The sequence below is a fragment of the Lutra lutra genome, chromosome 11, assembly GCF_902655055.1.
Source record: "Lutra lutra chromosome 11, mLutLut1.2, whole genome shotgun sequence".
In the NCBI taxonomy this organism is placed as follows: Eukaryota; Metazoa; Chordata; class Mammalia; order Carnivora; family Mustelidae; genus Lutra; species Lutra lutra.
The window spans coordinates 106,281,966-106,305,433 of record NC_062288.1 but is presented as its reverse complement, the minus strand read 5'-3'; the positions used below and the strand labels follow the sequence as shown (position 1 = coordinate 106,305,433).

The 23,468-nt window shown below is 54.7% G+C and overlaps 1 protein-coding gene across 7 annotated transcripts in view; it reads right to left on the bottom strand.

Annotated features, from left to right (window-relative positions):
• Positions 1 to 2,192: 2,192 nt before the first annotated feature.
• Positions 2,193 to 23,468, bottom strand: part of RBM33 (RNA binding motif protein 33) — a 136,517-nt gene continuing 115,241 nt past the window's right edge. For 3 of the 7 annotated variants that reach the window (XM_047695868.1, XM_047695869.1, XM_047695873.1), the window contains exons 15-18: positions 20,819 to 21,025; positions 15,929 to 16,117; positions 8,846 to 8,934; positions 2,193 to 8,300 (exon numbers count right to left, since the gene is read on the bottom strand). In XM_047695868.1, coding sequence (XP_047551824.1) covers positions 8,252 to 8,300; positions 8,846 to 8,934; positions 15,929 to 16,117; positions 20,819 to 21,025 — 534 coding nt within the window. In that variant the 3' untranslated portion in view covers positions 2,193 to 8,251. Of the gene's footprint in view, positions 8,301 to 8,845; positions 8,935 to 15,928; positions 16,118 to 20,818; positions 21,029 to 23,468 lie in introns of all 7 variants that reach the window. The other 4 variants (XM_047695870.1, XM_047695872.1, XM_047695874.1 and 1 more) reach the window with 2 other exon arrangements.

The window sequence follows — 23,468 nt, the reverse complement described above, 5'->3', positions numbered from 1 at the left end:
GTGGGCGTCCTGACACCAGCAGACATGCGTCTGGAAACCGAGTCGCCTCCACCGAAGCTGATGAGGGGGCCCCGTGGCCCAGCTGAAGCAGCCCCGGTCGCCCCCCAGCTGAGGGCGGGGGTCTGGCCAGGTGCGGGAAGGAGACCCTCTGCTTCCCAGGGCACATGCAGGCAACACCCTGGTGTGGCCAGAAGACGCCAGTGGGCGTGCGTCTCAGAGCCGCCGCACTCTCCAGTCTGAGGACTGCATCAGGGAGCCGCCCTGCAGCCGACACCGTGCCATGCTGTCCCTTCCTGGAGCCACACGCCCCCTGCGTGACACTCCTGCTCCAGGCCTCACTCTCCCACCAATCTCCCCCTTCAGACTCACCAGTGAGTCATCCCCTTCCAAGTGGAGGAATGTGCCCTTTGGTAAAAGCGCCTGTCGCGGGAGGCGGAAGGTGCCGGGGGTGCGGCCTTCGGCTGCCTCCTCCGGGCAGCAACCCAGGCACAGACCCCGCACGCACGCAGCCCCCCCGCACAAAGCCCTCCACCACCACCGGCCTGTGGCCCTGAGCGGACACCAAGCATGGACACAGGAATCCCGCAAGGAGCTCCCTTTCCCTAGGGTCTCCCGCTCACTGCCCAACACCGAAGCATTTCCAGCCCCATCTTCTGTGGAGATCCCATCACTCAAGGCGAAGGCCAGGTTCTAGAGACCTTGCCCATGGAGTATGGATTGAAATGGGAAAAATAATGGTTTTGGCTTCAGTCACTAGCCATGTTCAGATTCTGGTTTAGGGTTTAAAAGTCCATTAAGTTGGATCTAGGAAATCAATCCGTGTAGACCTCTGAGGGGCATCACTTCCTGTTTTCCCCCCAAATTAGCCGCTTCTCCTGCCTTCTCTCCCCCTCACTCAGACCCGGACAGAGGCCTCCTCGTCCCCGCGGTCGGGGAAGGGACGGTGTGTGCCGTGGGAGGACTCCGGCAGTAACCATCGTGTCAGGCCGCCGCCGATGCTTGGCAGGGACCCAAGGCCCTCCCGCCCATCCCCCTCGTGGGAGCACCGTGGTCATCCCCCTGTGTTGGCTTCTGTCACTAGACTCAAGCAGGTACCATGCAGAGAGGTCAACCAAGAGAAGGGACCTTGGCCTTGAATCCCACAACAGGGGGTTGGGGTGGAGAGCGATGGTCACTCCCGAGACGGGACACGGGGGGTTATCTTTCATCCCATCAGTCTGTGAGCCCGACTCGCCCACACAACTCAGGGGACTTACGAGGCTTGATCTTCATGAGACAAACCCCCTTCCTACAGGTAAGGAAGGTGGGCTTTGTGAGGCGGGGAGCGGTGTGGCCACCGAGCAGCCCCGACTCCCATCCCAGCACAAGGGTGCATGTGAGCCAACGTCGGGGTCTCAAAGGTTTCCTCCAACGGGGGAGTGGGGTGGGGCGAGTTACTTTAAAAAATGCTTTGCTTTCAGGGGCGCCTGGGTGGCTCAGTGGGTTAAGCCTCTGCCTTCGGCTCAGGTCATGATCTCAGGGTCCTGGGATCGAGCCCCACGTCGGGCTCTCTGCTCAGCAAGGAGCCTGCTTCCTCCTCTCTCTCTCTCTGCCTCTCTGCCTGCTTGTGATCTCTGTCAAATAAATAAATAAAATCTTAAAAAGAAAAAAAATGCTTTGCTTTCAGAGCAGACCAGAAACCAGGAGCACTCCGCAGCAACATGGTAAGCGTGGATGATGCAGGAAACGGAGGGGCACCCAAGAGGGCGCCCCGTGCCACTTCCCAAACAGAAACCGGGCATCGCACACGGGTGCGACACTAAGGGTGACTGGTGTTCTCCGGCTTCAGTGTACAAATGTCCTTTGAAAAGCTGTAGCAAGTATTTGTAATGCCTTAAAAAACGTAAAAAGAAAATATAACTCCCTCCAACCAGAGCAGCACAGCGTCAGCAGAGATCTCTGCAGACCACGGAATGCGGGTGCGGCGGCACGGCCGCTCTGACCTTCCTGCGGGTCGCCTGTTAGAGGCCATTTCCAAGCCGGTCCTGACAGCAGGGGGACACACCCGGGGGGCCTGGGGACACCCCACCCCTCGGCGGAAACAACCTGCCAGTCTCCTGGGGCTGGTGGGAGGCACAGTGTTGTCCACGTGGCTGAGACGAGGGATGGACCGCATCTGAGCGGCGAGATCAAGGAAAAGCTCCAAACAGAACAGAAGTGCAAAGCATTTTATTAACACGTCTTTCAAATTACAATACAGCCCGAGACACGTCTCGGCATGGAGTCACACAGGTGATACACACACAGTACATTTTCCCAACCATGTCACTACTGTTCTTCACATGCACTCCTGATAAAGCTGTCACAGGGATTAGCCAAGTGAACACTGGGGCAAAGTGAGGCAACGCATCTCCCACAGTGGCAAGTGTCGTGTTTGGTAGAAAACGCGCAGCAGACCCACCCAGAGGAAAAGCAACTCAGTCAGCGGGTGGTTTCTCAACTCCCAATGCGCTCCCCGCAAACACAGCGCGCGACTCCGCCTCGGAGCCGGCAGACGGCGGCCGGGCAGCGCGGCGCGTTACGGCTAGGAAGGATCAGAGCGAGAGCGGTAACAAAGGGTCAAAGAGGCCACCACTTCCAGCGGAAAAACCGGCGCGCCCCCACTAACACTGAACTCATGCACAAGAGGTCCTGCAAAGTAGAGGCGAAACAAGGGGTGAGTAGGGCAGGGCGGGCGCGACGCCGGCGGCCAGGGCGCCCGCGCTCCTACAAGCCGAACTGCAAAGTAACAGAAGTCAGCCGTCGCTCTCTCCAGCGGACACCTGGGGGAACAAAGCGTGAGTAAAAACCTGTCAAAGCAAAGGAGGAGATGCAACCGAGCTGAAACACAGTGTGAAAACACGCGCAGCGTCCTTGTACCCCTTCCCGAGGAGTTCTGGATGTGAGACCGGACAGAGGAGCCAGAAAGAATGCAGCGCCGGCGGCAGACGAGGAAGTCCACGGCCCCAGGCAGGCGGGGAGGAGGAGGAGGAGGACATCCAGAGAGGAGGCGCTCAAGGAAAGTGACTTTCCAGAAGGGGAGAGGAGCTCTCAGCGGTGGCTGATAGACGGGTTTGGGGAGGAAAAGTGCAAGAGAACAAACAGGAAGGAGGGGCGCACGCGGGCCCCGGAGGACAGAGGCACCCAACACGGAGCAGCAGCTCGGAATGGAAAGATCTCAGGCTTCGCTGTCGTCAAACCTGGAAATTAAAGTGTGGAATTAAAGACGAAGACAGAGAGTTAAAATCCTCACAGAGGAAAAGCGATCCTGGATCCCAGGCCTGTGGAGAGCAAAGACAGATTATCAGCACAAAGGCTCGCTTGCCCTTCAGCTCAGAGGGGAACCGTGTGCTCTGTGCTGCTGGTTCAAACGCCCACATCAGAGCCTAAGCAACACCGCGGGCTACAAAACGGAAACAGTCCTTTAAAAATCAGCCTCCACTACGTGTGCCCTTACGAAGAAAACTAACTTTAAAGGAAAATCATGGCTAAAAGAACCTCAGGCTCTACTTTCTAGAGTATATTACTAAATACAGAATATATTAAAATAAGTCACTCTGCAATGTATTAAAAATTTCAAACTACATTGTTTCTCTTTAAAGGGCCTCTATTTTTCTACATACGTTTTAAAATAAGTAAAATAAAACAGAGCAAAACACCAACATGATCTTTTTACATTTTAGTTGGTTAGAAATAAAAGGGAAAAGCAATTTCTCACTAAAGATACCTGCTCTAGCTGCCTGGCTCAACCAGATCTCCTACCACAACACAGCACAGAAGAGAGAGAGAGTTAAGAGTTTTAAAAACATTCTCTAGAACAGGCAGGTTACGACGTGTAAAACCAATGATCTTCCCAACCACACGCTACCAGAAGGAGGTACACCTGGGATCCAATATGAATCAGGGAGTTCTGCTTTGGTTCTAGGACATAAAACCACGGGCGCTTTAAATGATGACAATGAAACAGGTCGCAAAAAACCTTACACAAAATCCGTAGGATTTACTAGAGAATCAAGGCCAAGTGCCTTGGGAGAGTTCATATTTACAAATGTCCGAAATAAAGCTTCGTTCACAAGTTTTAAAAATAGCTGAGAAGGTTAATCGAAATGCTCATTAAACGTAGTAAAATATCTAAACTTTCCCCTACATGATCTAAACTTGTGGCTTCCTTCACAGGAGGTGGGGCTGGGGGCAACCGGCTCCTGGCCCTGTCCCCTCCCATTCAGGAAATTCCTTTTCAGAATAATGTCACTTAAAAATCTGTAAAGAACCAACAAGGGTTCTCTCCGAAGCCCCACCCCCACCCCAACCCCAAATAAATAATAAAAAAGGTGGTGGGTGCTGGGACTCAGTACCTGACTAAAAGAAGGAAAATCAGGTCTATCAGTGAGCATGTAAGACTCCCAAGTCCTCCAAGCAGGAAGGGAGGGAAGATTCAAAATGACCCCGAGAAGGGCAGCGTGCCAGGCAGGGAGCCCAGAGCCCTCCGCGGAGGGTGGCCCGAGCCGATCGGGGATGCACGCCCTGCCGGCTGGGCGCAGGGGCTCTCCAGGGAGCTACGTGGGACGAGGGGGCTCAAGGGTGTCCCGCACTGGGCACACAGACCCTACCAAAACCCAACTGTCCGCAACAGGGTCCCTGTCAGTCCAGCGGTCCACCAGCACAGTGAGCTTACCTTCAATTAAACAACAAAGAAATTAATTAAAAAAACAAACAAACAAACAAACAGAACAAAACAGAAAACCATAAGCCAAAAGAAAATGAAAGAAAAAAGAATGGAAATGATCGGCTCTCAACACCAACCCTCTGAGCAAGGCCCCACTTCCCTGCGTCTCCAGCCCAGGGAGCCAGTCCGGCCTCCTCCCGAGGCAGAGCTCAAGGCCCACACGGGGAACGGTGGCTCTCCGGAGGGGTGGGCGCCCTCCCGTCCCCAGCGAGAGCCGCCTGCGAGCCCTCCCGTCTCCCAACTTGACTGGCTGACTCCTCTTAAAGGAGTCTGTGTGTCTGAAGTTCATTATAACACTTATTACAACTGCTTCGCTCTGCAAAGCTCCCCTCCCCACCTCCCCACCTCCCCTCACACCCCCCACCCTGGACGGCTCTCCCAATCTCCTGCACGGGCGACAAAGTCTTCTGCTGGCCAAGTAAGGAAAATGTTCTTCGAAAACGGACCCCCCTAGGTGCGTGATCTGAGCCGTGTCACAATTCAGAGATGCCACAGAACCCAGCGTCAACAAGCGTTCACCCAGGACCAGTACAAATCAAGAGAAGACAACCCAGTGAAAAGTAGTCATGAAGCCCCCTCCCCCCGCCAGTCCCCCCGGGGCAATGGGTACAGGCACCTACACGGGATGCTGCCTGTCCAGAAGGGGGGGGGACCCCTCAACATTTCTTTTGGGGAAAAAAACCAGGATTTCTCCTTTAGAAAAGTATCATTAGAAGGACTTAACAAAGTGGCCGGACCAACGGCAGTGCTCGGAGAAGCGGCTCCGCGAGCTTACATTACAGCACAAAGTCACAACAAGACAATGCAGGAAGAAGTGCCTCGGCTCCACAGAACCTACTGCGATTACCTTACGCGGTACTCTGCTCTTTACTGACTTCAAGCTTCCTGAATTTGGGAACAAATAATACACAGGTCAGGATAAATGTATTGACTTACTACCATCTTTATAAAAATCGAATATACACACAAACACATCAACAGTCATGGACTGCGTCCGCGCAACTCCATACGACAACACAAAAGAACTAACAAAGAGCTAAGATTGTTGCTGAATTAAAGCATTTCCAATTAACATTTTAATTTTAAAAGGTCCGTATTTACACAGTCTGTTAAATGCTTCTGCGTTTCATTTTAAATGCATGATAAAGAAAGAACAAAGATAATGGTTGCAACAGATCTTCTAAGAGGGCTCAGCTGACAGTGCTCTGATTTCACTGCGGAAAGCACGCCGACCACGACCACGGCAATAACGTTACTTTCTAACTCTGCTCCCTCCCTTTCCGGCAGTCCCCTTCGAGGAAACTAGGCTTTGCTCCGGGGCAGTGCCCGGGCGCAGGGAGGCGGTGGCGCTGAGCCTTCTCACCCCTTGGCCCGAGGCTTTCAAGAGCGGCACAGCAACAGGAAGCCTCCGTGTGTGCAGACGGTTAGAGGACACACACGTCCCGGACACCCGTGTCCTACTGAGACAACGCCAGAAGCAGACCTGAAAGTCGCCGCAAGGTCTGTCTTCAAGGGGGGAGGCTGCGTAGGACTGACGAGCGGACCAGCACCAACGAGGAGGTGCGTTTCTGGGCCGACTCTCCAGAGACAAGGCGCAGCCCTTCGGCGTCAAGGCCCAGAGCACCCAGACTACCCCGTTTTACAGCATCAAGTGGTCCTGGGCGATAAAGCAAGTCCACCGACGGAGAGCCCGCCCACGGCCCCGTGTGGGGCAGCGGCCCGCGCGCTCTCGAGGACAGCTTCCAGGCCGTCAAGCTCTTCACCTCAACACAGCGCCCACTGGACTGAACCAAACCAACTACGCTTTGAAACCACCTCAGCCCTGCCATATCTGCCGGTGCCCAGAGTAGCCAGGACAGCCCGTGGTGGCCGGTGAGGCCCTGGCGCGACACCGCCTCCCACGGCGTCGCTGGGGCCCCCGGGAACTGGGGAGTGTTCCAGGGCATCCTAGGACTGCCTGCTTGCCCCCTGGCACCAAACCTTCTGCAAAGCAGCCACCAACCACCAGCACCATCTTCCGGCCCACTGCTACCACGCACTGCCACTTCGGGAGCTGCGCCGCAGCGAGCCCCGCGGGGTCTGAACACTCCCCCGCAGCTCGGGGAGCTTCAACTAGAAACACACTAGAAATGTCACCCCGGGGAACAGGACGACACAGGCTCCCAGGGCCCCCAGAAGGCTGAGAGGAGGCGGGCTCCCACCTCGTCTAACTCCACTAAGCAGCCCGACAGGCAATCTCTGGCGCGAACACAGCGAGCGGGCCAGAGTCTGCCCGGCCCCGAGTGCTGGCTCAGACGGCCCAGGTTCCCGCCACAATAAACCCACAACAGTGCGCCTCCTTCGTGAGCAGAAACACTGAATAAGGCACTTTTTAAAACATCTGCCCAGAATGAACTTCACTAAAGGCTGCTGTACGAGAAGGAAGGGTCTGGCCTGAAGGGACCTACCCGGAACCCCTCAGGCGGGTTCAGGGCGCTACAAACACATGCCAACTGCACTTTGGGCCTGGCAGTCCCTCGCGCCACACTGCACGAGGGGGACCCGCTCCTATCCGCGGAGGACGGCGCAGCCCTGCTCAAAAGGCCCAAAACAAGTTCATCAATGCGATATACCAACCAGGTTCCCAAAGAACGTCTGAGTCACCGAGCCCCTCCGGGATGCATTTAAAACAAGGAAAAAAAACCCCAGCGGGTGTTCAAGCTCTGGGCCGGCCCTCCACCTCGCATGGAACACACGCACTGTCGCCCGCCTGAAAGGGGACTCCACAAGGGCCGCGAGGTGGCCACGCTACGGGCACCTTCTCAAGGCCCACGGAGGTGGAGTGAGGCCTGCCAGGGCCACTGCCTGACTGGGAAGGGCGCAGAGGGGCGGGAGTCCCCTCCGGCACTGGGAACACACCGGGCGCTTCTGGAGCCGTCACAGGAAGCAGCACCTGCCACAGTCAGTGCCGCTTTCAGCCACCGCACACCCCACTGTCCAGGATATGCAACTGTCGGTCGTAACCACCCGCGTTTTAATCTACGTTTTTCCAAGAGCCTTTGGAGGGCTTTCTGAGAAGACAGCGCAAGTTACGCGTGGCCGGGAACACACCTGTCTAGCCTGCACCGAAGATAAGTGCAACCATTATCAAGTATTCTCTGCTGTGAAAAACTACTTAAGAATCCGTGACGTTAATGTCCCTTCCTGAAGCTAAGTGATCGATCACACGGTACGACCACAAAGAACGATGTCTACATGCACTGTGAGCACTTGGAAAACAAAAGCAAACGGAAACTGTAGTTCTCTGTGCTGACAACAGAACGTGAAGCAGTCTAACAGCAAACCCCAGTCCGCCGTGTCCCCAAGTCCAGCTGTGCTGGCATCAACACTGGGCTGTGTGCCGCTCCGGACAACAGGCACGCAAGGCTGCAGACGGAGAGGCCTACGCTCGCGGGGACTCCGCGCTGCCACTTCCTCGAAGAAACCCCACAGCGCGGGCAGTGTCAGGTCAGCATCTCCTGCCAGACGTCACTCAACAATCAGGGCCACGTTTATGTGGGACAAATCTACCATGTGCCTGTGGAAGTGCAAACCAAGAGTCAGCGTTAACGCGGCGCCCCGCACCGGCGGTCAACTTAGCCGGACACCGGAAAACTGAGGTGGTGGGTCTGGATCCACGGAACCATCAAAAATGCAGACAGACATTGGGACGCCTGGGTGGCTCAGTTGGTTAAGCAGCTGCCTTCGGCTCAGGTCATGATCCCAGCGTCCTGGGATCGAGTCCCACATCGGGCTCCTTGCTCAGCGGGGAGCCTGCTTCTCCCTCTGCCTCTGCCTGCCTCTCTGTCTGCCTGTGCTCGCTCGCTCTCCCTCTCTCTCTCTCTCTCTCTGACAAATAAATAAATAAATCTTAAAAAAAAAAAAAAATGCAGACAGAGAAGATCAATACAAAAACGGGGCAGGTGACCCACAGGAGAGAAGAGCGAGCCATGGGCGCTCTTCACACACTCCTGGTGCGTCTGTCCAGCAGCAGGTGGGCACGCGGACAACACCAAGCTGCCTTGGCGGACAGGCTCTCCCACCCACTCCCACAGCGCCCTGACCACGGAATACACCAGATACCTGTGGAATTTCTGCTGAAATGCTAACGCATGAGCTGGTTCCTTGAACTTAGCTATGGCTTTCCGTTGCTGGGGAAGCATCTGTAAACTCTAGAGAAAAAAAACAGAAATGTGTTAAGAGCATGTTGTACGTGCTTTAAATAAGCCCAAACACCCACCATATTTATACAGTAGCTTTCACACAAAATTCGAGTCCAGGCTGACACTTGGATCAATGCAGAAAATTCTATCTCCCTGGCAATTTTCTTATCTCATCCAGAGAATCTAACCCAAAACAGTCACTCTCGTGAGTAGCCCCTGTATCCTCCCAGCCTGGTTCGACCGGCCACTCAATCTTCTCCCTCAACCTCCTTCTCCGTGGGGCCCGCTGGCGGACACTCGTGGAGAGTCGCTTCCTTCCGCATGCCCTCCTGCCAGGCGATTCTCTGCAGGGCCCTCGCCGAACTTTCCAGAAGAGCAGTACTCATCACACGGGAGGGAACTGCTGTTTAGCGGCGGGACCCCACAGCTGCCGCTGGGGTAAAAGGAGGCTTTCCTACATCTAGCTCGTCACAACGAGGCACAGCGCGGCCGGTGGCGGCTGTCAGAGCAATCTGGTCACACTGTACTGAGAAGACGATCGCGAAGCGACGCTGCAAGTTAAATCTTCAGGCGCTAAAGAACCATTCCCCAAGCCTCTACTCTCTGCGGTGAAAACCAAGTGAGTCTGTGCATAAGACAGAAGGAAAGAAATGATCCACTGAGCGGAGAGGATCTTCCTTGTCTGAAAGGCAAGCACTGGACAGAGGTTATCTCGGGCCTGGTCCTCACACCTGCCCTGCAGAGGGCGCAGGGCTCCAAGTTTTCCCTGAGGTCTTGGGATTTAGGGTCTGAGGATGCGGGAGGGGCAGGTCAAAGGAGGAGACCTGTGTGCTCTCTCAGCCAGCCCTTCCCCAAGAGCCTGCTGTCTCCCAAGTATCCTGGTGATGCAGCCAGCTCGGCACGTGTCCCTGGGGGGCACAGCGCAGGCTCCAGGCTCTGCAGAGGGCAGGGTACATGGCAGCTGAAGCCGGACGCGTGCTCACCCCAGGACACACTGCCACTGCTCCAGGGATAGCACAGGACTCAATTGCCTCAGTGTCTGGGCTTCTTAGTGAAGCAGGGCAACCAGGGGGAAAAATGAAGGTGACATGTGACCCTTAGAAGTGTTGACCTATGTGACTAATTTTAAACCATGTTTCAAAGATCTACAATGGAAACACGTGGCTAAAAATACGAAGTATTCCGCCTTTCAGTAACCGCAGGTGTCTACCAGTCAGTACAGGGAGGAGAGCTTAAAAACGTAGCCACCTTCCCCAACGTCACCTGTCGGTGCTTCACGGGAAACTAAACCGTTTCAAGTCGGCCGGCTTCGGAGCGCTGAGCTGTGCACACAGAGCCCCGGAGGAGAAGCAGTCAGCTTGGGACCCGGGGTCCCCTCCCCACCCTGACCACCGGCCGGGAGCGGCCCCGCCGGGCAGCGCTGAGCTGGGCCTGCCCGCCTGCCGAGCCGAAGCGAGCTCGCTAGAGCACCAGATTCCTCCTCTTCTTCGGGATATAAAAACCGGAAGCAGAAGAACTTTCTGGATGATTTCACTTCTCATTAAATTAGCAGCACACCTGAAGCACCACAAAGTGGTCTCTGATGAACGGCATCGACCCCGCCTCCTTGGCTGCACCCTGGGGCGGCTCGGCTTCCCCGGCCTGGGAGGGGCACCCCGGGTACTGGACAGAGGCACCTCCTCCTCCAGGTGACCTGCCTCGTGCTGCTGTTCCCGCCGCCTGTGCCCCATCCTGGAACGAGGTCAGTCGCTGCAACTCTGGGGCTTGGTCCGGGGCGGGGGCGGGGGCTGTGGGCAAAGAACCAGGCCTCGGTTCATGGCAGAGTCAGCTGCAAATCCCACCCTGTGCCCGAGCACCTGCACAGGGCCCAATGCCAGGCCCTTCCTTCTGGCTCTGTGTGCCTCTGGCCTGCTCCCCTCTCCTCCAGCCACAGGGTCACAGGCACCGAGGCCCGAGGGTAGTGACTGCCGCCAGTGCTGAGACAGACCTCAGGCACGCGTCAGAAGAACTCACCTAAACTCTCCTCTAAACATTTAAGAACTTTATTAGGAACAGACAAGAAAAACTCATTTCCGACCGGCACATGGGGGGAAGCGAACACTCCAGCTTTTCCTGTGACTCCGCGTTCCCGGAGCGAGACCACTTCCCTCCGTGAGAGGAAGGAACTGTGCTTCTCTAAGTAGCAAAATGCATGATGAGACCCGTGTGGGCAGCTGCCCGCTCGGACACCCTGCCCCCCACCCTGACACAGGGCCGGCCCCTCCCCCTGACACGCGACGAACGGTGACAGGCTCCGACAGCCCGCAGCTGGATCCCAGGAAGACGTCCATGTCGCTCAGATCCCTGACCTCTCGTTCCCAACTAGGGAAAGTGCCTTCTCCTTCTCGGAAGCCCGTGCGTGTGCGCGTGTGTGCATGTGTGTGTGCGCACACACACTCGGATAAACTGCGATGTTATGAAGACACTATCAGGGTTCTGCAGCCCTGAAAATCCGTTTAGTCTTCTTCCCCCCGACCTCCAGGGGACGCCTGCCTGGTTCAGTCGGTTAAGCACCTGCCTTCAGCTCAGGTCGTGATGATGCTGGGGTCCTGGGATCGAGTCCCGCATCCTGCCCTGGCGCTCCCCCAACTTGTGCTCTCTCTTGCAAATAAATGAAACCTTCGAAAATAAATGAGCTGCTTCCCCTAGCACTTCGGTGATCACGTCAAGCCAAGAATGCTAACAGCTGCCTTAAACACACGTGAAACGGCTGCAGCCCTGACCCAGACACCCGTGGGTGGGCTCCTCTGAGGCCAGCCGAGAGGCACGGAGAGCACAGAAGCTTCCCCCTGCGGCCAGCACCACTGGCCTGTTCTCCGTGCCCAGCAGGACCGTGTCCCCGCAGCAGCGAACAGTACCGACCGCAGAAAATGCACCCTGCATGGCAGGCAGCCCCCCTGCCCACCCTCCAGCTTAGCAACAGGCTGGGTCGGGTCCCGTCTGCTCCGCAGTCCAGTCGCTGTCCTTGCTCAAGTCCCAGGGCCTGGGCACACCCACCTGCGGTTCTGCAAGCTGACACTGCTCGTGCTGATGCCAATGGCCCCCCGCCACCCGCCTCGCTGCTGGCCCAGCTTCCCTTGGCTACACGAACCTGCCCGTGAGAACCCATGCGAGCGCGCGCTTTTAAGAGCTCTCAGGCTGTCGCACGGAGCTCCTGAAAATCCGTTCTTCCTCTGGGTTCCTGACAGTTTTCAGGATGGGTTTTTCACAGTACAGCTTCGGAACATGTGTCCACACCTCTATTTTCTTCCCACCTTGTGGCGTGGGTCCGTGGTCCACCTACACCGATCATAGCCAGTGCTTTCCTTCCCAGATGTCCTCAGCTGCAGAACGGCTGCACTACTGCCGCCTCCAACACTCCTCGGTGGCTCAGAACCAGCCGCGCTTCAGGGCAGACTGAGGCGCGCTGCCGACAAGCAGCGGGCAGGGCCCCGAGGGGCGGACCGAGAGCGCGCCCCTCTGGGGTCAGCACCACCTGCCGAGAGCACACCTGCCCCTGCAGCTGGGTTCGTCCTGTCTCGCTCGCTGCCCCTCAAGGGCGACGTGGAGGCCCCTCGGCCTCGTCCACCCCTCAAGGTTTGCCAGGGCACGACGGAGAGCGACGAGGAGCGCTGAAGTTCTCGTGCAGGTGACCCGAGTGCGAGGGGAGAGGGCGCTGTCCGAGCACCACACGCCCAGAACCGGCAGCACCGGGACGGGCCCCAAAGCCTTGTCGCAGAGCCCGGTGCGGGTGCGACCCCGGCTGCAGGACGAGGGGCTACGGCAGCCTCCACAACAGGCTGCCCGGGGCCTCCCCTACTCTGGACCCAGCTCAGGGACGACCCGCACAGCCGCTGGGCCGCAGAGAGAATGTGCACAGCACCGCTGCCCGTTCCCTGCACCGGTGCTGTCAGCGACCATCGCAGCAAGGAACCGGCCACAGTCTCGTTAAGTGATTCCAAACGTTCTGCTTTTGTGAAGAAACTACTTTTTTGTTTTTACACCGTGACATTTCACTTATTTATAGGATAACAAATTTCTCTTCCTGGCACCATTTCAGGCATAACCTACCAAAAGGGGAAGTAAAGACAACGAAGCAAAAAAGCCACAGGTGTTCCAACCAGCCTGTGTCCTGACCCCAAGAGCTCCCTTGGCTTCTGGGTTTCAGGACAGAGCAGGAGGTCAGGGTCACTCCTGCGGGAAGCTGTGCAGGCCGCCAGCCAGCAGCTGGGCGTGCGCGCCACTGCCCACAGCCGCCCGGCCCCCGTGAGCAAGGAGCAGCTGCCTCCCGCTGGGTGTGCCGACCAAGGCACGGCCTTCTCGCAGATCAGACTCCAGCCACCGCTGCTTCGGAGCGCCTCACGGCTCCCCTGAAACTCAGAACACGCCCTGTACTGCTCACACCACTGCTACCCCGGTTGTAACAGGTCCTTCCCTGCTCCGTAGCGAAGCAGTCAAATACAGGCCTTAACCCCAGACCCTCTAGAGAGGCTTCTGAGCAGCGTTTAAGGGAATACCGCATTCATCTAGAAGAAATGTGGCCGCCCCGTCACGGTCCAGGGTCACACTGAGCGCACCTCTCTGGTTCCACGGTTCAGCGCGACGATTCTCTCGAACATAAAGGCCCAAAGGACCAGGGTACCTCCCTGCCCCAGACACCACCACTCGCTGTTACCCGACGTGGACACAAGGTGGCACCAGAGCCCGCCGCACACGCGAGCTCCACGCGGGGCTTGGGCAGGGCGGGGGAAGGTCCGGGTCACTGGCGCCATCAGTTCCGGGCCTATCTGCACTTACGCCATTGGGCGAGCCTCGTCGCAAACGTCATTCTCCCATGTGTCATCAGTGTCACTCTTCAGCTATCCAACATTGGCAGGGCCTTGTTCTGTTGTTAGTTGCTGGGTTTTTTTAAAATTAAGAAACCTGGGGCGCCTGGGTGGCTCAGTGGGTTAAGCCGCTGCCTTCGGCTCAGGTCATGATCTCAGGTCCTGGGTTCGAGCCCCGCATCGGGCTCTCTGCTCAGCAGGGAGCCTGCTTCCTTCTCTCTCTCTGCCTGCCTCTCTGCCTACTTGTGATTTCTCTCTGTCAAATAAATAAATAAAATCTTTAAAAAAAATAATAATAAAATAAAATTAAATTAAGAAACCTGACCTTTTGTAAATACCGTGTTTATAAACTCCCCCTCAAAGCCCTCCTATGGGACTAAGACGGGCAAGATGTGAGCTCTCTCTGTTCCCCAGGGAGGAAGGACAGGCCCCTCTCTGAGTGCTCCGTTCATCACGCCCCAGGGAGTTCTCCGGGGCGGATGGAAAGTCACCATCCACGCCATTTTTAGGGTACCCGATGGAACCCAGAGAACGCATTCTCCTCCTATCTTCCCTCGCTTTCTAGCCCAGAACGAGGCATTAAATAATCCTACGTCGTGTTTGTTTGGCTTTAGGTTCCCTCAACCAAACTTTATTTACAACTAACTGATCTCCAATACTTTTCAGAACGGGGGTGGGGTGGGGGGAGCCATTCAAGAGATCTATAGGCCCCAAATGCAAAATTCAAAATTCAAGTTTTATGATGGTTAAGAACACGGTGAGTGCCCTAGCAATGGCTCCAAGCAGCAGTGTGATGAGAAGCAGCCCGTGGTTCAGATATGGACCCTGACAACCACGTCCCATGAAGACGCTCAGGACAATTACCAGGACTGCCACGTGAGGAAGCAAAGCCATGACCACTGTGGAGAAAGCAGCCGCGCCGTCACCCCCAGCCCACAGGGCAACGGAGACACGGAGACAGGAGACTGCCCACGAGCCCTCATGGGAAACACCAGGCCTCAGAACTCCCAGATTCGGCTCTGGTTAGTCTGGACCCACTGTGAGGGGACCCCCGATTCTCCACCACCGCGCGGGAGACTCTCAGACCAGGACAATCACGTGCTAACGCACGTCCAGGACCACTGTCAGCTCTGCTCCCGCAAACCCGCCCCGTCGCGGGGGCCTGTGCGCAGGGGCTGCCACTGTCCGCAGCGTGAAAGCCCCGGGGCATCACTGACCGTCTCTGCCGCACCCCGCGTCACCGGCCGCCCGGAACACGGAAGCCCAAGTGCTAACTTCCGACTACGACACACAGACAGATACGAACGCTCCCCCCTCCCTCCAGAAATGAAGAACAGGGCGGGTTCGGGAAGCATTTTCATCCACGCCTCACAGGTAGTGACTGACTCTCAATGGTAGACAGATCTCAAACATGTTACGAATTATTTGTATCAACTCCAGCCTGAAATGTTCCCCTTTCGCTCACGCAACAAGAGGCTGTGAAGGAGCCTGAGAGGAGGCACGTACAAATCTGACGTTCACACTCCTCGTCTTGCCCGCTGGGATCTGACGCGGTGCGGATGGCATCTGGGATGGGGGTGGGGGGAGGGTGGGACAGGAGAAGGCCATGACTCGGATGTGGACGGGACACGACCTGAGAGACACAAAGCTCAAGGAAACCCAGGCCAGCTGGCTTCTCTGCGGGTGTACCCGTGAGACCAGCAAGGACGCAGAGGCTGGGCGTTTGCATGGATAACGCTATGCACCACGGACCTGGGCACGCCTGCAGCCGGCTCGGCGGAGACTACGGAGCATTCAGAAACTGCCCGTCGTAAGACAAAGAGATCAAACCGTAGTCTGCATTATTTCATGTTTGCAAAATCGAAACCAAGTTTCATAGTTGTTAACATGTGAGCTATTTCTCCAAATTAGGGTCAAGGAGAATAGATGCTTTAAAAGTTCCCAGTTATTACAACCAAGAGTGTATGACAGAGCAGAGCGTCAGGATACTGAGCATCTGAAAATTTCCAAATAATCTAAGGCAAAAGTTCTGATATTAGGTATCCACAGTAAATAACGTACGTGTCTTTCTTCTCAAATGTGCCATTTTAACATGAAGTAACCAAAAGGGAATTATCAAGGCTTAGCGGGTCCTGGGAACGGGCCCCGGGGGGACACACCTGAATGGGACCCACTGACGTCAGCAGGCTCTTCAGCTGGACGTCAGTCGTGGACGAGGAGAGCCCTTCGACAGACACGACGCAGGGCTGAGGCTTACACTCCACCACCCGGAGGTTCTGCTTGTTCGGCGTCAGGCGTCCCCGGCCCATCGCTCCGGCCACACCTCGGCCTCTCCCGTGCATGAGGACCTGGCAACAGCAAAAGTACAGTTTGACTTTGAAGCTTTGGGTTTTTTCCCCGCAGCTACTAAGATTATATAAGTGGACAAACAACTCAGAATCCATTAAGATCGGCCATGAGCTATGGGATTGGCTGTACGTTCACCCACCACCAGAGCAGACCTGAATGTCAAGGTGAAACTACCCCCACGAGTCTGGGCGGAGGCAAAGGAAGACACAGCAGCGTCAAGTGTGCATCTACTTCGGTCCCAAGCACAGGAGGAGGAGGAGGCACTTTCCACGCAACCACCACTGGCGGATGCAGCGGCAGGATCAGAGGGGTTGAGAAACTTGTTTGGGTTTGGTCCTAACAACTCCAGAGCCCAAATTTCTCCCCGCGTACTCCAGGCCACATCCGTGGGGACTAGTGCCACCATGCGCCCACAAGCCACGATGTTATGGACCCGAGGCTCCTCGTGACTCTGTGCGGCTGGCACCCTGAGAACCTGAGCAGGTTCTGTAGCTGGGGCCACCTCCCATCTGCTGCACCATCCCGCACACCACAGCGCTTTCATACCGCACTGAAACCCAAGCACAACAGTGCCCGCACGCCCACTGCCACCTCAGTGATGAGGTCCCTGGTCTAAGGTAGGGTCCTGACCTCAGGAGATTTTTAAGTTGCCCACGGGTTCAAAACTACTCTTATGGGGTCTTTTCTAAAGAAGAGGAGACACTGAGGTAAGTACCACGTGCCAAGTGCTTTCTGTAAAACACAACTTGTCCTCTGCAGGACAGCAGTGAAACGCAGGTGGCAAGTCGAAGTCAACAGCACCAGGGCTTCCAGATATCCTAACCCTAATTCTGCCCTGGAGTCCGGGTATAAAGGGACAAAAATGGCCCCCTGTTCCATCCCAGAAAAGGGCAGAGAGAAAGGTAAGTAGAAATCATAAAGGAACTTTTTTGCACATGAACTGGGCACCACACAAAGGGAAAGGGCCTACAAACTGACATTTTTTTAACACTCCCAGAAGGCAACAAAACTCCACCTGGGAAATGAGTTTTTGAAAAGTGCAAAAGGACATTTCAAGAGAAGTCACAATGGAAAACATGCATCAAAATGTACATGTAAATCACATCAATAAGAAAAAGGATAAAAACCGTTATGATCACTTCAACAGATGCAGAAAAAGCATCTGACAAAGTACAACATCCATTCATGATTAAAAAACAACAAAATAGGTCTAGAGGGAACATACCTCAACATGACTAAGTTTATATATGAAAACCCACAGCCAACACCATACTCAAGGGGGAAAAAACTGAGAGCTTTTCCCCAAAGATCATGAACAAGAAAGGGAAGTCCACTCTCACCACTTTTATTCTACACAGGACTAGAAGTCCTAGCCACAGCAATCGGACAAGATAAAGAAAGAAAAGGCATCCAAACTGGTAAGGAAGAAGTGAAACCCTCACTACCTGCAGCTGACATGATACTATACACAGAAAACCCTAAAGACGGCACCAAATACCCACTGGAACTGATCAATGAATTCAGTAAAGTCGCAGGATAAAAAAATCAATGTACAGAAATCTGTTGCGTTCCCATACATTAGTAATGAAACAACATAAAGAGAAATTAAGAAAACAAGCCCATTTACAGTTACACCAAAAATAAAACGCCTGGGAATAAACCTAGGAGGGGAAAGACCCATACTCTGAAAGCCACACAACACGGGTCAAAGAAACTGACGACGACACAGAGAGATGGAGAGACATTCTGCGTTCATGGCCCGAAGAACAAATTATGTTAAAATGTCTACAATACCCCAAAGCAGTCTACACATTTAGTGCAATCCCTATCAAAATGCCAACAGCACCTTTCACAGAACTAGAACAATCCTAAACTTTGTCTGGAACCGCAAAAGACCCAAAACAGGCAAAGTGACCCTGGAAAGGGAAAGCAAAGCTGGAAGCATCACAATTCCAGACGTCGAGTGGCACCTCAGAGCTGGGGTGATCAAGACAGTACACTACGGGCACAAAACAGACATGCAGATTAAGGGAAGAGAACAGAAAACCCCAAAATGATCCCAGAACTGCATGGCTAATTAATCTTTGATAAAGGAGGCCAAGAAGGGACGCCTGAGTGGCTCAGCCGGTTAAACCACTGCCTTCCGCTCAGGTCATGATCCCAGAGTCCTGGGATCGAGTCCCACATCGGGCTTCTTGCTCAGCGGGGAGCCTGCTTCTCTCTCTGCCTCTGCCTCTGCCTCTGCCTCCCTGCCTGCTTGTGCGCGTGCTCGCTCTCTCTCTGACAAATAAATAAATAAAATCTTTAAAAATAAAAAAAATAGAGGCGAGAGTATGCAATGGGAAAAAGTCTCTTCAACACGTGGTCTTGGGAAAACAGAGCAGCCACGTGCAGAAGAATGAAACAGGACCACTTCTGACACCACACACAGAGATAAACTCAAAATGGATTAAGGACCTAAATGTGTGACCTAAAATCATAAAAATCGTACAAGAGAGCATGGGCAGTAATTCTCGAACACTGGTCATAGCCATATTTTCCTAATGTGTCTCCTGAAGAAAGAGCAGCGAAAGCAAAGAGAATTCACTGGCGCCACAGCAAAATAAAAAGCTCAGCAAGTTAAACACTGAAAAAGGCAGCCTGCAGAATGGGAGAAGACATCTGCAGATGACCTATCTGATACCGGTCTAGTACCCAAAATACATAAAGAACTCAATACCCTAAAACCAAATAATCCAGTTAAAAATGGGCAGAAGACAGACATTTCTCCAAAGGAGATCTTTCCAGATGGCCAAAAGACACATGAAAAGGTGGCCCATGTCATGCCTCATCCGGGATAATGAAAACAACGGCGGGCGAGCACCTCTGCTGTCCGAACGGCTAAAATCAACAACACAGCAGCTGAACTGTGGAAGCAGCCCCGGTGTCCACTGGAAGATGAACGGAGGAAGAAGATGTGGCGTGTGCGTGTGCACGCGCGTGCAAACATACGACATACACACACACGTGCAGTATTACTCAGCCACAAAAAGGATGAAATCTTGCCATTTGCAATGATGTGGATGAAGCCAGAGAGTGTTATTCTAAGCAAAGTCAGTCAAAAGGAAAAAAATACCATATGATTTCATTCTCATATGGAATTTAAGAAAAAAATGTACAAGGGAAAAAAAGAGGCAGACCGAGAAACAGACTCTTAGCTCTTGAGAACAAACCGGTGGTTACCCGGCAGGGGTGAGGGGGAAGGCCGGTGGGCGGAGGGGCGAGATGGGCGAAGGGGGTTAGGAGCACACTTAGCACAGTGAGCACCGGGTAAGGTGTGCAATTTTGCTGAAAGTAACTACAGTGGCATCGGAGGGGAGTGGCAAGTAAAACTGGCCGGAAACCAGCAGTAAGTACTGGTATATCCTAGCACAGTAAGTTACAACATTAATAATACTATCCTTTACCAAATGCTTCCCTCATACACCAGGGATCACGCTTTTTATCTGCATCTTCTTATGAAATCCTCCCAGGAGCCCAGGTGAGCCCGGAAACATCGCGGTCCTCACTCCACAGGAGAGCAAAGGTTTCAGATGCGCATGGCTGTCGGGGGCAGGAGGCCTCTAATGTCTCTCCTCGTGTACGGGGGGGGACAGCCCCTGACTGAAGCCAGTTTAGACCAGAGCAACCTTCAAAGACTGAAGATCTGATGTCTGTACCCCCGTCCTCTGTTGCAAAAAGGGAATAATTTTGTTTGCTCCTACATCAAGTGCTTATGATGTCGACAAACGCATTTAAATACTTCCAAGACCCAGAATGGCCTTCACAGTGGTACTATTACTACTGAGTATCGGTAGGAGGCCGAGCAGAGAGGAAGAGCTAGGAGACTGCAGAGCTTTCCAGAAGAAACTCAAAGCAGGTGTCGCTGCCCTGATTCTTCCCTGCCGTAACTCCATCAGACGAGGGGCATCTGACTTATGCACCAAGAGGAGACTTTACTTTTGGGCAGAGAGGCGGAGGCCTTGGGGAAGTCACAGAGACAGCTCCCCTACCAGCCGAGGGGAAGGGCGCCCTACCACAGGGACATAACGGGACAAAGCAGACACTCTTCTCCTAGGGGAGGTTTTAAATTCCGTGCACAAAAGGAGAACAAGCACCTCTGCAGAAGGCATTCTGGATGCCCTCGTCTCTTGTCCCACAGTTGGTCAGGACCCCTTTAATCCTCAGAGCAAAGGAAGGAGAAAAGAACCAGAGTCAGGGTCACTTTCTTCAGACAGGATCCTTCACCCCCAAAGGCCTCGCTTTCCCGCCTGTGAACTAGGGGAAAAGCAAGGAAGTGGCTGAGCAAACGTTCCCCTGGCTCTTGGTCTGGGGAGCCCGGAGGGCCAGCGAGCAGGGGAGGAGGTGTGCCGGACCGGGGTCCATGCACACAGCATTGTCCCCAGCGCACGGGTCAGAGCTGGAGAAAACAGCCACACGCCCCGGTTGTGCGGCCTTTCCCTGACGTGTCCTATACAAAGTCAGGAGAGGGAAGTCCCTTTGTGAACACACAGACTCCGCAGCCAGAACAAGAGAGACGACCGTCCATTCAGAAGTTCACTCGAGCCCTCCTACTGCGCGCGGCCCTGCTAGCCGAGAACCGTCCACACGCCGACCGCTACCACCAGGAGCAGGAGGACAGCCCTGCGTCGGCGGCACTCAGCCCAGCTAACAGGCAGTACCTTCTTGGCCGGATGAACTCCCGGGATGCTCTTGATGCCCGGAGGGCCGGCCGAGTGCACGTGGGACCCCACTGGCGGGTGCTGGGGCTGCTGAAGGGCCCCCTTGGTCAGCGTCACCTTGCGGGCGGGCTGCTGTCTCACTTCTGGGGGCTGTGGGAGCCGCTGGGGCTGGCCCTCAGGGTGAAAAAAGGCGTCGCTCTCTCCTCCCTGCTGAAACAAGGCAGCGTGCTGGTCAGTACCCGCGCGGCCGGGCGGGCGGCCTTCCCCAGCCTCGGGGCCCACCGCGGTTAGCCCTCACCCGAGAGCAAACCGTCTCAAACAGGTGAAAAACCACCTGTCCTTTCACTAGAGCCACTAAGGAAGTTTCTCATCTGATGTGCGTGGGTTTTCATCGTATTGGTGAAATTTAAACCACGGAGATCTTTAATTACTGTATCTACTCAAGAGGTCTGCAGGTTAAAGTACGGGCTATTTCGCCGAGTGAAATCCTGCTGAACTGAGAAATACCTCGTACTCAACCCGCATTTGCCGCTTTCGAGAGCGTTCTTGCTAAAATCTGTTTGCGCGGCAGTGGTTTCAAACTTTTAATCCGCCTTGCAATGCAAATGGGACTGTCCTCGGGGTGCAGCTGACTGGCTGTGGCCAGAGGGGGCCCTGGGGACACGGCGTGGGGCCCTGGCCCTCTCCCGCACCCTGCCCCTCCGTCCCCAAGTCCGTGATTTCAGAGATGGGACTCGTGGGCCCTATTACAAGCTTCACAAGGATCAGAACCTTTTGAGTTTCACTAACAACCCCTTGTTTCCTGATCTTAAAAATGGCTCTATTTCCTAAAAAGAAAGGCACAGGCCCAAAATGGGGTCACTTAGAGCTCCCAAACCGGGGCTTGCGGAAGAGCCAACCTCCCCAGAAACAGGAAGTTTTCCATCAGCACTCAACAGCAGGCCATGGGCCCTATCTCATCTCCGCAGGTCCCCCACGCGCCCCCTAACAGAGAACCACCTGCCTGAACCCATCCTTTTCTTCTGCCAGTAGCATTCGTGCCCGTCCCTGTTCTACAATGGTCTCCCGTTCTGCGCCTCCCGGGGGCCTCCAAGGCTTGGTGGCTGGGACGCCGCCGATTCACAAACCTTCAACGTGGTCTTGCTGGGATTTTTGCCCCTGAGCACACTCAAGCTGCACTATTTACGTTCAGGACACCGCCAGGCAGCACAGAACACCTCTCTGGACGGCGTCTGTGGGCTGCTTTCCATGTAAAGGAGAGCAACCGGGGCCAAGAAAGAAAGTTCGGACAGAGAAGCGCGCGCTCTAGCCCCGCTAAACCACATGGCCCGAGCAGAGCCGGAGGCCGGGTGTGCCGGGAGGCCGCACTCCTCACCCGCACTGCGAGCCCAGCCCCTGCCTGCTCAGGCTCCAGTGTTTCCACAAGGGGCTGCGGGAATGAGCTCAGCAGTGGCCCCTGTACTCGGTGCCTCTCTCCCCTCTACACTGATCTGTTAGAGACAGTTTAGTGGATAGCGAAGGGACGGAGGCTGCAGGAGGACAGGGGTAGGTAAGATTTGTGTAAAAAAAACTGCCCGAAGTAATTGGGACCCGAGAGAAAGGGGATTAAAACTGTCACATGGCAGGGCTTCTGGCCGTGGCAGCCTGAAAAGGAGGGAAAAATCTCTGACCCGCCCCCGCCCCCAACAGTAAGTACCTACGTGACAAAGCCACACCCAGAACAAGCATTTCAGGTCTCTGGGAGTCGAAGTGAAAGGAGTCATGGACTCACACCTACTCCTGGGACCTGGCCAGCAGGGCAGCCACAGGGGGTGGTGGGCTGGGGACTGCCCACCAAGCCATCAGCCGGGGCCTTTCTGGAACAACAGCAGACACAGTGGGAAATCCCGGAGATCAAAGAACTCCTGAAGGCCTAGGTGAGTGCTCTCTGAGGGTGCCAGGGAGCCGGGGGACTCACGCAGGTAGGGGCAGGTAGAAGGAGGAGCTGCGGTGGGCTCTGCGAGCCAGCGCCCCCCCACCCACACACCACTGGACAGTGTCTTCCTGAATGACTGGCCGACCAACAAGCTACGCAGCAACAGGGTCAACCCCTGCGAAGCCAGACTAAGAAATGAAGACTAAAAAACTCACCAAAAAATATTCTGAACTGAATAAAAATACAACATCAAAACTGAGGGGATGCAAGTTAAGAGTTATGTCAGGAAAGATGGGGCGCCTGGGTGGCTCAGTGGGTTAAGCCGCTGCCTTCGGCTCAGGTCATGATCTCAGGGTCCTGGGATCGAGCCCCGCATCGGGCTTTCTGCTCAGCAGGAGCCTGCCTCCTCCTCTCTCTCTGCCTGCCTCTCTGCCTGCTTGTGATCTCTCTCTGTCAAATAAATAAATAAAATCTTTAAAAAAAAAAAAAAAAAGAGTTATGTCAGGAAAGAAAAGAAATCTGAAATCAGTAACCTGAGCTTTTATCTCAAGAGGCTAGAGGAAAAAAGGAAATCAAACTCAAAATACGAGGAAGGAAATTATAAGATGGCAGCAAAACGCAGTGACACAGGAAACAGAAAAACAATAGACAAAAAAAAAAAAAAATCAATGAAACCAAAAGTCGCATTTCTGAGATCAAAAAAACCAATGACCTCAGATAAACTGATCAAGAAAA